General features: G+C 49.0%; 1 protein-coding gene and 1 long non-coding RNA gene across 3 annotated transcripts in view; one reads left to right on the plus strand and one right to left on the minus strand.

Moving 5' to 3' along the window:
- Positions 1-14,998, plus strand: part of LOC144174037 (cell adhesion molecule Dscam1-like) — a 282,304-nt gene that overhangs the window by 252,365 nt on the left and 14,941 nt on the right. For both annotated transcript variants that reach the window (XM_077702436.1, XM_077702437.1), the window contains exons 16-21: positions 2,129-2,260; positions 7,490-7,657; positions 8,000-8,070; positions 8,779-9,016; positions 11,203-11,301; positions 12,133-12,318. In XM_077702436.1, coding sequence (XP_077558562.1) covers positions 2,129-2,260; positions 7,490-7,657; positions 8,000-8,070; positions 8,779-9,016; positions 11,203-11,301; positions 12,133-12,318 — 894 coding nt within the window. The remainder of the gene's footprint in view (positions 1-2,128; positions 2,261-7,489; positions 7,658-7,999; positions 8,071-8,778; positions 9,017-11,202; positions 11,302-12,132; positions 12,319-14,998) is intronic.
- LOC144174038 (uncharacterized) overlaps positions 1-14,998 on the minus strand; it is a 124,678-nt gene that overhangs the window by 103,446 nt on the left and 6,234 nt on the right. The window lies entirely within an intron of this gene.

A 14,998-nucleotide genomic window follows, 5' to 3' on the forward strand; every position in this document is an offset into this window, starting at 1 on the left:
AAATTTATGCACGTGTGAGCAAGTGCGAACTCTGCACACAGGCAACGTGGTGCGGGAGATGTGTCGATGAAACATTCAAGGCTGTCGTTCTGATTGATTGATTGATTGATTGATTGATTGATTGATTGATTGATTGATTGATTGATTGATTGATTGATTGATTGATTGATCGATCGATTGATCGATTGATTGATTGTATAGGGTTTAACGTGTCGACGCGACGCAGCCGATGAGGCGCGCCGTAGTGGAGAGCTCCGGATTAATGTTGATTACTTGGGTATCTTTAACATGAGCCGAAATATCGCACACACGGGCGTTCTTGCTGTTCACCTCCGTCAGAAAATCGGCCGCTGCGGCCGGGATTCGAATCTGCGTCCTGGTGCTCAGCAGCACAACGCCTTAGCCACGGAGCCACCGCGGCGGGTGCAGGGTTTCGTTCTCGGTTCCCGCACCTAGCGTGAGTAGAAACGAAAATACAGTTATTAACGAAGTATATGTTTAAATAAATACGGACAACATAAATACAACGAATGAGTAATTTTTGTCACGTCATTCGGGTTTGTATATTTTATGGGAACGTAACTTCTGATCAAAGCATATGAGACCATTGTAAAGAAATGCGGCTCCGGGTTCTGCTGACCACACGTGAGCATCGCAGTGCTACTAGAGCTCGTGCAGCCCAAATAATTAGGTTAATGTTATCTGCAAGGACTATAGTACTGCTATAGTGGGTGGAATCATGCCATGGCAAATAACCCACAAACATGTCGTTGTCAGTACTAGTTGAAAAGCGGAGTTTTTGTGCCGCCAAAATCTCTGTTCTTTCCCTAAGAAGGGGACGGGAGGGAGAATCTGCCGGCTCCCAAATTTAGGAGAGAGCGGTGAGCCTTCGCTGGTGTTTGTGCAGCGCAGCTTACCGACCAGTGAAACCAGTTTGTGCGTCGCACCACGTATATTCCTGGGCCACCGACCTACGATATTTGCGGCGAAACAGTAGTGAACTGGCTCCTGCATCACGTGAACGAGGGTTCCCACCCAAAGAACTATATGTCGCGTCAGTACGGTAGCTACATACACTATAGCCACATACTCACGTGGTATACGGGTTAATTGGGTACCAGATGCCCGTTCTTGTGCGTGCGTGCGTGCGTGCGTGCGTGCGGGGAGATGCTCACAACGTTACCTGTTTTAGATGCGACGCATCTCTTGCTCGCGGGTATGTCCCTCCAGCGTCGTTGTCGCGGCGCTGTCCGCATGCTCACTGCACATGTGCAACTCTCCTCCGTTCTTCTCTCCGACAGCTGTGCGCAGCGCTCTCGCTCCGTCTCATTATCATAACAGCTGGTGTGCGCGCGCTTCTCCTACGTGCGCGTCTGCTCCGGCGCGCAAGCGTGCGCATGCGCGCGACTCTCCCCCCGGCTCCTCTCCTTTCAAAAGCGGGAATATAAGCGGTGGAGCGCACGGCGCCGGATCAGTCAATCGTTCGCTCTCGCCCTTGACTTGACTTTGCTTGACGATACCTCCGTGCTTGACTTGCATGTGATGGAAATGCATCATACGCGTTCACAACAAGTTTCACGCGATTTAGAGAATCAACCCAATGGAACCGCCAATTGAACCCCCCCCCCCCCCCCCGATGCGTCGCATCACATCAGGGTTCCCTCGCGGGAAGATGGGCGTAATTTTTTACAGTTATTTTCCCTAGAGTGTTGGTTTTGTGGCGAAGTTTGTATTATTGTAACAAAGCACGCTTTACAGGCAGGATTGAATATTTATTACATGTCGCTGCCATTTGTCACTAATGCTGTATCTCGTAATGAACCTGGATAGCTTTGCCTGTCGCATTTGATTTCCACGTACGGAGGCTAGCTGGCTGCTAAGAACGTTGGCTATTTAAATTACCTTTAGAGCAGCCCTGAAAAGCCTGGTGTAGTTTAACTCACTTGAGTCGCTTTGGGGGTGACTTGCGTTCAAAGATAACGTCTGGTACGAACAATACGAATTCCTTAAAATTAGCATGCGTGCATGCATGCGCACTAAAATACTGTATTTTTGATTCGCCCAGCTGTTCAAAAATGTTCCTTTGCGGCATTTTTTAACTAACTTCGTTGCGCACTTGGGATTTCAGAGCCGCCAGACTCTCCGCAAGATTTGAAAGTCGCAGAGACGAGCAGCAGGAGTGTGAAGCTGGAGTGGACGGCCCCTTACAGCGGCAACAGCGCCATCACGCACTACACTGTACAGTACAAGGATGACGGATGTAAGAGGCTCGTCAGTCATCTTTAAAGGGGGCCTACATAGAGTTTCGAAAGCAAAAAGGCCTGGAGCTTTCGCTCTTTCCTCGCGCCTCAAAGCACTATGGGTGCTACAAGCTGATAAGATCGTAGCCCCCCACAGTTTATCAGCTGATCAGCCGATCAGCCATGGGTTCCGCTCGGCGGTTCGTCATGCTTTTAGTAGCCGGCGAGCATGCTCCACCTACTACTGGCTGCGCGGCACTGCTTTTCGCGTCGCCCGTGGTAGCGTCGGCACGTCAGGGGAAACGAGCGTTTCAAGGCCAGATTGGGGGGCTGGGGAAGTGGGGGGCAAACACAGCATGCTCGCTCACGACAATAATTGAAGATTTCCACCAACGACTGGCGTTTCTTGCATGCGTCGCTATCGCGACGAACCGGTCCCTCTGAGGCCGGGTCACTGGTCGGCGACTCTGGCTAGTTTCGGTTTCAAAATTGGGGCGATCCTAGCGGCAGGGTGCTGCGGCGTGGCCCTCCCCTTTCCCCCAGCGTTTCTTTCTCTCCACACCGTGCATGCTTCCGCGCCTCCTTACGCATGCGCAACAGCTCACCGGCGCCAATATTTTTTTTTTCTTTCTGTGGGCGCGCACGGCGGGCCAGTTCGGTGCGTGCGTAAGCGAGCCGGCGTGCGAAGGGCTGCGCGGGTTGCCTAAACGCCTCCGCGGGCTGAAAGTTTCGCTGCATTATAAAATATATTCGAATGAATTCTAAATATGGGGCCGCGGGGGAAGGAGCGTCACCAGCCCTGCGCAGCTCTGTGGTGCAGCAACACAGGGCGAAACAGTTCGGCCAAGTTTCTCGTCTTCTCCAAAGATGACAGGTAAGCAAATTAGCTTTGTACAAGTCATAGTGAATCCCTTAGAAGCCGACCGATTGCACTTTTCTATTTTCAAAACACTTCGCACATGTAACGTGAAGTTAATGAGGCATGTCAGTCGTCTTGGAGTGGAAACTAATGTGGAAATATCCCAGCGTTGCAGGTACACAAAGTTTTAATAGAAGTGAACACGCATTCGGCGCGCAGACTCGTGCTCGTAAGGTGAATTTGAGGCGGCATTGCCGTTTTGCGATTGCCTTAGTTGATTGCTTGAACGTCGATTCAGGATTCTTATCGATGTATTTTTTGTGGTTGTTTCGTGCAGTGGGTTTGAGTCTTGTTTGAGGCCCCAAGTCGTGGACGGTTCGAGACTTCATTGGACGTTTCCTCTGGTGAATCACCTCAACCCCTCCGAAGTCATCACGCTGCACCTGTCACGAAGAAGGCAAGCTCAACTGTACGCGCTTCTTGTCATTGACTGCGTACCTATTACCACGGCGTTTGTTGGCGCGGGGTGGCGTGCCCTAATCAATTTTTCCGGTGCCATCTTGCTCCAAAACGGATATTTGCGGCAAAACTGCTGCCAGACATTGCTTCAGTGCTCCGAAAAATCTGACGTAAAACCGCGGTGTTCAATGCCAGTCGATTTGCACAGGGAGCAGTGGAAGGCCAAGCCGAAATACATGCGTTGTCTGCAGCTGCCATTGCAAGCGTTTCGCTCATTAAAAAAAAAAAACAGAGATTAGCATTGCCGGCTTTGCTGTTCAATCTAACCTGCACGCCCGCGCCTTGTCATCTTATCGCGAGTGGCTTTGCTGTTCCATGTTAGAATCGATATCGGACAGGATGAGATAAGAGGCGCTGCCCAGACACGAGCTAGGGAGTAGCTTGTGACAACCTAGCCGATATCTGCAAGTTATGAGCTCGGTACATGCGGCTTACAATACAGGAAAGCTTTTTTTCTGCGCGTCCCCCCCCCCCCCCCCCCCCCGTCGTAATCAGACTGTTCACGCGCCATTAAAAGAAAAGATGGGTGCGCTCGATTTGTGTTGCGATTGTGTTCTGTGTTATACGACGTGGTTGAGCATTATTTTTGTACGCAGATATAATCCAGCAATGAGTGGACAATCGTGCGGTTATGGTGTTGCAACAGTTTTTTCTCGCCGCATTTTGTTGGTGTCAACAAGATTTCTCGGAAGTGTAAGGTCGGGTCAACGCTTCCTTTCAGAGTTTCCGTTAACTGGCCCAAAAGGCAAGCCTTGAAGCATACATGTGCGTGCTTTCTTTTAAATTATAGGTTCCCGTTTACTGTGTCTCTGAACTGAAACGAATTTTTTGAATGTCTAAAGAAGAATCTCGTCTCGAGGCGAGCCCAAGAAATAAGTATAAATTGAGTGGAACTTTTAAGTTCTTTTCTTCTCCCGCCGAGGTGTGCGCGAAAAAATTATGTATAGTGACTAGAACTTTCGAAGTTCTTCTTGCGTAATCAATTATTGTGTACCTAAATGTGTATCTTGCACGTTTTTTTCCTATTCTGCAATGTTGTATGCCTAACTTTGCATGTCATATTTTTGCTTAGAGTCCAACAGAGTGTACATAAAATGTATGTGCATTATATGTGTGTAGTGCATGTGTTTTCATGACTTAGAATCAGAGATGTCTTCATATAAATTTTGAATAAAAGGAAAGCGAAAAGAATGTTTGTGTAACGCTCCAATTATTATCGCCACAAAGACAACAATTCGACACCAGAAAACACACTTTTACCTACATGTTTTCTTCGTTCAATTGTTAAACACACACATACCAAGCGACGGGCGGCGGCCATTCCGAGGCATCGCCGGCGCTCGTCCAACTTTCGCGCCTGGTGCCATTGCCGAGCGGCCCATGAGCAGCGACCGGCGGCAGGCGCGGAAGCTGGGCGAGCGTCGGTTGCTGCGGCCGGCGCGCGGCGGCTCGGACCGGCTACCGCGGAAAAAATGACGTCAGCAGCGCCCGCGACGTCACCAACCTCCTTTCCCCCTCGCCACTCGTTGCCATGACGATAAATGCAACATTTTTCAGACGCCACGTACCACTAGGGGAGCATTTGGCGCTGTTGGCGCGAATTACGCGGGACCACGGTGGATGCTAGAGAGGCCGCCCCGTGGCCGGGTCGCGCAGAAACCGCCGCAGTTATTCAGTCACCGCCTTATGAAGCCGCGCCGACGACGATCCTCAGCGAAATCTTTCACCACACTATCACCCTCTTTCACTCATTTTTAAACTGATTTTCAGCAATAGTCATTCTATGGCTGGCGGCGACAAGTTTTAGCTGCTGCAGTGTGTGCCGATTCGTGCACGGTGGGCAACACACCGTGCAGGCAGATGCTTGCCGCGATCGCGCGTGTAGCGTTTCCGCCTGCAGAAGACTCTCCGTTATTCATGTCTTGTAAACGACGCGCTATATCAACAAACTCAGCTAAGTTCGTGTGAATGAAGGGCGACGATCGACATTCGCCCTTACACAGATACGCAGTGCCGCAGTGTCACTCGCATAGACGCCACCCGAACCGCCGAAAGCACCGGCGGCTTCCCTCAGAGAAGGAAACGCTGATTGGCCGCAGCATTTGATGGGACCCGCCGATAGCGGCGCCGTAGTCTCCAGTGCCAGCTACGTCATAGACGCTACGTCACACGCAAAAAGCTACGTCAATGCTCCTTTGACTGGCGACGACAATTCACATGAAAACAAGGAAAGAAATGAATACGTAATCTAGCCATAGCACACTCGAAATAGCGACGTATTTAAGGTCCTGCGTTTTGTAGTTCCCGAATGAGGAAAATAATAAATGCATGCTTATGGCGGTAAGGATGGGGCTTTACCTTATAATGGTGGGAATTTAGCTGAAGGTATGGCAAAATATCAAAGGTGAGTTCGGACAGGTGAGAACAAAAAACACGGGCTTTGATGATACTGGTCTGGTAAAACTTCATGAGTTCGTAAGCTGTGTCACGTGCATTTCCTCTCCTCCGACAATATACAAAAAATGCTTCAGCTGCTGTTATGTCAAAAATGTGTAACAATCATCCTGTGTAAACTGCGTTCATAACCTTACGTGTATTTTACAAAGAATTTTTTACAAAGAATTTTTACGAAGAAAAGTTTATTAGATTGAGTTGTTATTTTTTATTTGAAATTATTAACGCGCTGTTCATTCTTAAGTGTCCAGTGGATACATCAACGGCTCAAGACGTTTTCGTAACCGGTGTTAGCATAGTAAATAAACCACCTCAAGATTATAGAATTTTATTATATTTAGATTGAATTATGTAACATTTTCACAACGTTTGCAAGTTTACTTTTCGCACAATGCACGAAAGCAGTCGCGTTGAAAGTCTGTTGCGTGTTGCGGCAATAAAAAAATCATTTTTTTGTTCTCTAAACAATTTTGTTTAGATAAGCGTAATTGAAAGGTCAGGAAAGTAAGCGGCTAAATATGCAGAGAAGCCTTTGATCAATGACGCAAAAAAAAAATGCTCTGGATTTCGTGGAAGTTTCGGAGTTAACATTTTGATGTACACAAGTCTGCAACTTCCGCATTCTTCATGCAGTGTTTTTCCCACTGGGCTGCAGAGGCGCATTCTCCCTCTGCTGCCTTCGTGGGGGGGTTGTGTTTGTATGCATGCACTGCCACTCCCGCAGTAGTAACCAACGATGTTTTCTAGTTTTATTTTTATTTCTAAATTTCTCCGTACATTTTAAGGCGAGTGACTATAACTCCAACATGTACAAACATGGTTTCGGGCTCGTTTGAGGTGTGATCCCGTGGTATGAAGCTCAACAATGAGCGACGAACAACATGGACACGGGACAAACGCAAGCCCAGTGTCCTTCTAGTCTGTTGCGTAATCTCTGCGCTTGGCACGTGAAGATTTGTGCGGTGACGAGAGCTCTTTTCAGACAGCGACAACGACTTTTGACACCTGTGGCATCACAAGTATTGCCTATTGCGAGTTAAAAAGACCATTTTAGAAAACGGGCACATGTGGCAGTGAGTTCCTGGGTTTGGATATCGATATTTAATTGAATTCATCCTTTTTATTTCTTTATTTCTTCCATATTTAGTGACCTTAACATTTTTGAGGAGTACCTTAACCAGATGAAACACATTTTCGTATGCCACCACTGAAATTTACTTTTGTTTGTGACTACGCAACGCATTGTTGACGGTCTGGTGGATTTGTTTAGACATTCGCTTTTGTAAGCCTTAAGTAAACGATTGATGGCTCTTGAGTCTTATCGCTGTTTTGAGGAGCGTGCGCGATTAAAGCGCACCGTTCGCCGTCCTGCCCTACGCCACCTACGTTTCATTCCGCTCCTTCACCGCGCGCGCAGCCAAGTGGCACGCCAAGATGATCAACCTGAGCACATCGGCCACGGAGACGACGGGCATCGTGCGGGGCCTCAAGCCCGCCATGACCTACCACTTCAGGGTGTTCGCCGAGAACAGGCTGGGCCGCAGCGACGCCAGCCACGCGGTCAAGGCCACCACAACCGAGGAAGGTATGGCGGTGTCACACGTACTCCTCGAGCGACTACGACCGGGCTATAGCCACGGGGCTACTTACTTTCACTAGTTGGTGCTCAGAACCCTGCACCACGGAGCTTCCAGTTGTCTAAAAGGCGGAATGCTGTTTTTCATATATTTATCCACGTACCGCTCCTAAAAGCAAAAATTATCGGAAAACACCCGAACGCATCATTCCCCACATTTCTCCATAGAACGTCGCCAGAATGGGAGTTCTTAGTTTAAATTTTTACGCTGTCCAAATTATTTCCCACTAAGAATTATTTCCTGACGCCTTGATCAATTCCCCTTCTTTTCCTTTTGATCGATCCTCGCAGCGCCCGGCGGCCCACCCACCAAAGTCAGAGCCCAGCCTATGAGCTCGCAGTCACTGAAGATAACGTGGAAGGTAAGAAACTGCGGACAAGAAATGTCTCTCATGTATGTGACTTCAAGGGGCTAACGATTTTTTTAGGAGTAAATGTGGCGATTTAAGGTAAGGGGTATCAACGTGGAGTGCTTTCAGTAGCAGCTTAAAGATATATATTGTCTCCCGCTTTAGTAGAGCCAAGAAACGAAATTATCAACTAATAAAATACAGCAGTGTAGCATAAATAGAAACTCTAGAAGCTCCACCGTAAGAGCCCGGACGCCCCAGTTGCCTTTGCCAACATTTCGAACTCGCAAAAATTCACACACTTGAGACCGACCTCCAGGATACAAGTTATACGTCGGTAAGCTAGGACATCTAACATTTTCCCCGTGCAACAAAAATGTCTATGGTGTATTTCCCTCCAATAATTTATTCGTCGCGCACTTCTTGGCTCTTTCGAAAGTACGCTCAAACGGAGCGGTTACGACGTAATGTCGCCAGACCCTAGAAAGACGCACTTGGCTCTTACATGGGCCTCGTATGGACAGAACGAAATCCGCCTGCGTTAACATGTTTGGCGGGTCTAAAGCGCAAGCGATGTGCTAGTAAATGTAGCCTTGACAGTTTTGCTGAGATCAGCTGATCAGCCCCACTTTAGGCCACCCACATCAGTGCAGTATAGTAGAGTTGAAGCGAAGCAGGAGAGCAGTACCAACGCCAACTCCCCGTGCATGCATGGCGCAGCCGCCGAGCAAGGATTTGCACTTCGGCGCCATCAAGGGCTACTACGTGGGCTACCGCGTGGCGGCCTCGTCGGACCCGTACATCTACAAGACGCTCGAGCTGGGCTCCGAGGGCCGCGAGGAGTGCGTGCTGACGTCGCTGTCGCGCTTCACCCAGTACAGCGTCATCGTGCAGGCATACAACAACAAGGGCGCCGGACCCCCGTCCGACGAGGTGGTCGTCCAGACCCTCGACAGCGGTGAGCAAAGAGCCGGACTACTTCGTGCGCGCTCAGCTCCTCGGGAGCACCGCCCACACGCTGCTCACTGCCTTCCATACTCGGGCACAAATAGGTGACCGGTAAAAAGCGCAAATGCTCATGCGTACATTGTTTTCTCCCGCGGAGTGCAGCCACTTCCGGTTCGGGAGCTCTCCTGGCCTCCCGTACGCCGTCGGTTTCACGCGCGTGTGTTCTTGTTGTTTATCTGTTTTCACCGGGGAAAAAAACGCTCATGCGTCGCGAATTCCATAACTAACAACGATTGACCCCACTAGGGGTTTATCTGACAGGTAAGCACCCTGTGACAAATGAACACGCACACACGCGCCTGAAAGCCGATGGCGTACGGAACGGCAGGAGAGATCTCCAACCGGAAGTGGCTGGAGCAGACGACGTACCCGTGAGCTTTTGCGCTTTTTACCGGTCACCTATTAAGAACAACAACGGAAGTTGCCTCTGCACTTCATCACCTCTAGCGGGTGTTTCTCCGCGCGGCGCAAAGAGCGCGTTACTGCGAGTATTCTGAACGTGGCGCGAGTCGTTTCCGGTGTTTCTTGGACTTAGCTACTGCAGCGACGACGAACAGACTAGGTGAGAAAAGCATACGATGCCACGCCTCACGCGCAATCTCTTTTCAAAGCGCGCGGCCGCGCTGACGCCACGCGACTGTCGCTTCAGCGGAGGGTTACACTGCGGGAGCTTTCGCCGTCGTTAGAGGAGCCATGAAGATAAAACACAAGTTTGGTTCATTCAAAAGATTGACTCGTTAGAATCATACTGACACCATTTTTAACGTCAACTTCACTCAAATAAGCTAGATAATTAGGAAAAAAGGGAATGACCGTGTGACCCACCAACTCATTTCCCGCAACAGAACCTATGATGTCATACCAGCCAGCTCTGCGATTGGCGGAGGCCGGCAAAAGCAAACGCAAATTAGGCAGAACTTATAAGCTTGCCGAACGAGCTATTTGCGCTTAAATTTAGGGCAGATTCTTTTTAAAGCCGTAAGAATGGTGGGACAAACAGTGGAAGTTACGAAAGCACACGTAAGCATAGAAGTACCGATGCGTACTGCTGTTGGTACTGCGCGCACCATGCTTGGTTTATAGCTGCACAGGAGTGCGGGGCTTTGGGGTAGTCTCAGACGACACTGGCCGATTGACGTAAGCAACGGTGTCTTACACGACCATATTTGTCGAGCGGGAAATATGTTTCACGAAACGATTATTTTCTCCCTGAACAAAAACAAGCCAGGTTTAAATACGGTCAAAAACAAACCAAGGGCAGAAAACGACTTCCCACGGTATGGTGGCGCCATCTAGGTTCACTAACGGTAAATAAGGCTTCCCAATCGGGTGCAGAGCGGTCGGTTCCTGTGATGTCATCGCAGCGAAAACGCACGATTTAGGGGGAAATTAAAAGTTTACCTTAAATTAATTAATTTCTCAGTGAATAAAGCACCGTATGCATTCACACAAGCCTTGGGGTCACTATAAAACACGAAATCTTTCGAATAACACAAACTTGTATTTTGTCTTCATGGCTCCTTTAACTTGCGCCCGAATGTAGTAATCAGAATCTTCAGTGCTAGATTGTTTTAATGTGATAGCAGTTGTTGCAGACCTGGCCAATGAATGCAGAAGCGTCTGTGGGCCGCGTGAAGCGTTCGCCTGCCTTATCTGTCCTTCCAAGCCCACTTTATTGTCCTTTAAACCATTCTATCCGGGTATCAAAGCCGCAAGGCGTGCCTGTTTAGCGTTTTCGTTCATGTGACAAAGTCGCATAGGCTCGTTTGGCTCTTCACAGCGGCAGGCGGCTGTATGGTGATGTCGCGGGAACTGGACGTCGCGGCAGCCCTACGGGTCTCCACTAACCCCCCGCCCCCCTCCTAATCCCAGACTCATAAAGGTTGATTTATCTCTCTCTCCCTCTCTTTCTTTCTAGATTATTGGTTACCTGCACACGGTCGACGTCATCGCTATCCCAGACTGAAACAGCCGCATAGTGACGGCGTATAATACCGCAGTTTTTTTTTCTCAGTAAAATGAATGAATGTACAACGTCATTCATAAAATGACTTCGCTTAGCCGCTTGTCATTCTCAAGTTGATTCGCGTTCTTACGGTACGTTGAGGGCTCTCAGACGACTTATTCCATGCGCAGACCCGCCTTCTGCACCGTACCTCCAAGCGGACGGGACCTCGTTCACTTCAGTGTCGCTCAAGTGGGAGCGCCCGCCTGGAGATCCGAACCCAGTGACAGGTACGATCATCATCAAGTTCGAGCCAAACGACTCAGCAACTCCAGTTTTGTGCTTACCGACATTTATGTGCAGGATCAAACCAGCCAACAATTTTTCGAAGGTAGGGACGTGCGTTCGTAGCATCTGTTCAAATGCTGACCAGGAACGTTTGGTGGATACTAACGGCGAAAACTATAACCATACACTCTGAGGCAATCATGCGGTTCAGCTTCACCGCAAAGCGCTCAATCGCCCAATTCATGCCGTCAACAAGAAAATGTGAGCGAATGACGATGTCATGCGTATGATTCGGCTAAAACATTCTGTCGGTGGTTTAGCATTGCACAACGAAAGAGTGACGCTCTTCATTGCGCAGTTCCAAAGCGCAGATCACATTTTTTTTTAGTCCAGTGCTATGAACGTTACTGTTGTTCGCCGAATTTGCTTTTTCGGCAGCATTGACTGGTCGCTCTAGTGCATTGTGGTAAAGCTGAAACATGGGATTGCCTGTACACATTTGCGGTGCCAAACGTATAGGCTAAACGTTTGTATCGCGCAAGTTTGTATTTATTTGTATTTATTTTCTGGCAGACTGTGCTGCATAAATCCGAATTTTTGTACATAATAATAAGTAACAGTTTTCTTCTCCTTGCTTTTATAACAAGAGTTATCAGCGATGAAAAAACTGCCCTTCGTTACCTCGCCAGTTATGCCACTTATATTGTAACCTGGCATGCTATATGATTGTTAAGCTACAAATACACGTTTTTGCGACCAGTCTCTTGAGAGCGTTATCCTGACAAGAGTCGCCGAGAACACTGCAGCCAACCACGGACAACTTATGCACGCAGGCTACTACGTCCGCCAGAAGGAAGTCGGCGGCGAGTGGCACGAGACGCACGTGGCGGGAGACCAGAGCACGCTGACGCTGGACAAGCTCAAGTGCGGCACTGCCTACCAGTTCGCCGTGCGCGGCTACAACGCAGCGGGCACCGGTGACACGAGCGACGTGGTCACCGTCAAGACCAACGGGGCCGGTGAGGGTCACAGTCAATCACCGCCTCTTACAGCAAACGGGTCCGCTTCAGGTTCTGTTCGTGACCCAGTCGCCGTCCGCAACTAAAAACTGGCCGCGTATTAGCTCACTTCGCTGCAGACGTCGTCCAAAGACGATAGCCTTCTGCCGCATCGACCATGTAAACGTCTCCCTTCTCTCCCCGCCCACCACTCCTTCTCCATCCTCCCACGATAAACACGGAGGAGGTTCGGTAAAGTCCATTCAATTTTCCCGCGTTTCCCTTCTCGTGCCATCTACTGGATGCTTTCGTCACAGTTGAACTTCTAACAGGGTCTCCGCGTCAGCTGGCGGCAGCTGATCGCGGTGGCCATGCTTGAAACACTGATACGAGGTCCAGGCTCGCGCGAGCTGGGTTTTTTTTTTGGGGGGGGGGTGAAATAACGGGTGGGCGATTGATCGAGTAACCTTCCGATTAATCAATTATGCTTCAGTCGCAATTATATTTTTAACCATTTAATCGGCTGAAGCCATGTGAGCAAAATGAACCAAGAGTACGATGTTAAAGTTGTGCGCAAACAAGTTGAGGATAATACTGGTGTCCAAGTGACCCGTCTTACGTCACAACAGGAAACGATGCAAGTATGATCCCAGATTATAGTGATGAAAGCCGTAAGGTGATGGCTAAGACATACGGGAAAGTGACTATTGCTAATACAAATATACACGGTTCAAAACAGTGCGAGCGGGCACTCACACCGCTTTATAGCGTCGCATAGACTAAGGGCCGTATTCTGAGACTTTCCTCCACTCCATTTGCTCCCTCCACTCTGCTGAGGGGAGGATTCCGCAATGTTTATGCATGGGGAAATCGATTTCAAGGATCTTCTTCACTGGAGGCTCGAGTGGTGGAACGACTCAGAATACCACGGTAAATCTGGCGTAAGTAAACCTCGATTAATCTCCTGCAATTACGACGAGTGCAAATGATCCTGATTCAATAAATAGTGCGGGAGACGGATGCGGTGATAAGCGCCCAGCCACGTCAGCGCCATGACGATGCCACGTTTACATGACCTAGAATGTCTGTGACCAAGCCTAGAAGCATACTGGTATTTTTTTTTCTTTTTTTATTATTTTTCTTCACAAACAAACGCAACCGAATTATTGATCAATTACCCGTTAAAACCTGCCGATTATTCGGGTTAAAATTTTTAATCGACCCGCGCAGCCCTTGCGAAAATATTAATTTCAACGCTTATTTTTATTTACTATCTCAAACATCACACACACACATTTATTTTCAATTAGAAGAACACTGCGGGTACCAGTTTGTGCACTGATGTTTTGCCTCGAATATTCCGAATGTTTTTTTGTTTTTTTTTTTTTTTTTGCTGAAAAATTTTGATAAGCATGAAATGTGTTATCAGATTTAGTGGTTCGAAAAGGTTTTGGCGATATAAACTTCTCTTTGAAGAATTGTTTTTACACCAAAGCTCTTTATCCAATCGTATTTTTTTGTGTGTCCGCAGTTAAAAATACCAATAAAGTACCGAGCGCGCGCACGTGAGCGCGGCCCTCGCGGCGACCGCCCGGCAGTTAACGAAACCAAGAAAATGCCTAGCCCTCGTGTGTGCGTGCCTCGCGACGACCACCCAGTGTCAACTGCGCACGTTTGTCAAGCCAAGCATACCCACGCAGGGGGATTGGCCGAAATTGCGGCAACCGCCCTGGAGTTAAACATCCAAGAAAATGCCAAGCCCTCGTCTGTGCGTGCCTCGCGGGGACGTCCCAGCGCCGCTGGCGCACATATGTCACGCCAAGCATACCCACTTTAGGAGATTGGCCAACACTGGCCAAAAAAAGAAAAAACTGCATCGTTCGCCGTAATCGCGGCAACACTTGCTCGGGACGATAAAGACACGTCATAGCGTACTCCCCTCCAAGGTGATGTCCAATGATTATCACTTCAAAAAAAAAAAAAAAATGAAGCAAGCGCACACTTACAGCATCAATGATGGAGTACAGGTCGTTGCGGCAGCGACGAAGCAAATCGTCTGCAATCGTGGACTGAAACCTTCGTGATGGTCGTAAATGTTGCGTACAGCTTCGCTACCTTCAAGTCTTACGCGTTAGTGTGAGCGTAATTTTTTTTTTTTTCCAATTTCCCAACACCCGTAGTCCGGGGATTCTACGAAAGCTGTGGCCAAGGCTTGCTTCGCTCTGGACGCCAGCAGCAGCTACGTCGCTGCGCTGGGGTCAGCCAGCCTCGCTTGGATGAAGGTGTACGATTAGACATGCGGGCCAACATTGTGGGCCGATCACAACTCCTTTGATATATGTTGGGCAGGACAGACTATACCTTGCGCTGCACGTGAGATGGTGGGCACGGGGTGTGCGTTCGGACTGAAAGGCGGCTTAGCATCGTCTAGGCTAAGGTTGGGAGGAGTTGGTCAGGTGCCCCGTAAATAGACGTAACGGGAAGCGTATGTTCCCGCTCATTTCCGGTCATATCCTCGTGTCCGGGAGTCCAGTAACGTGGAACGTGTGCCTTCCGCTGTCGAACGCTTGTTGGGAAAAGCTGTGCGCCGGTGCTGGTCATGGCGGATTGATTCTTTGCAGGTGGCTTGGGAGTCGATACATTGCTCAAGTAAATATGCGATGCATGACATTACAAGACAAGCAAGAAAGCCAGCAGCCGT

This window comes from Haemaphysalis longicornis, unplaced genomic scaffold (genome assembly GCF_048455015.1).
Source record: "Haemaphysalis longicornis isolate Haplotype H1 unplaced genomic scaffold, Haemaphysalis longicornis Haplotype H1 scaffold_3, whole genome shotgun sequence".
NCBI lineage: Eukaryota > Metazoa > Arthropoda > Arachnida > Ixodida > Ixodidae > Haemaphysalis > Haemaphysalis longicornis.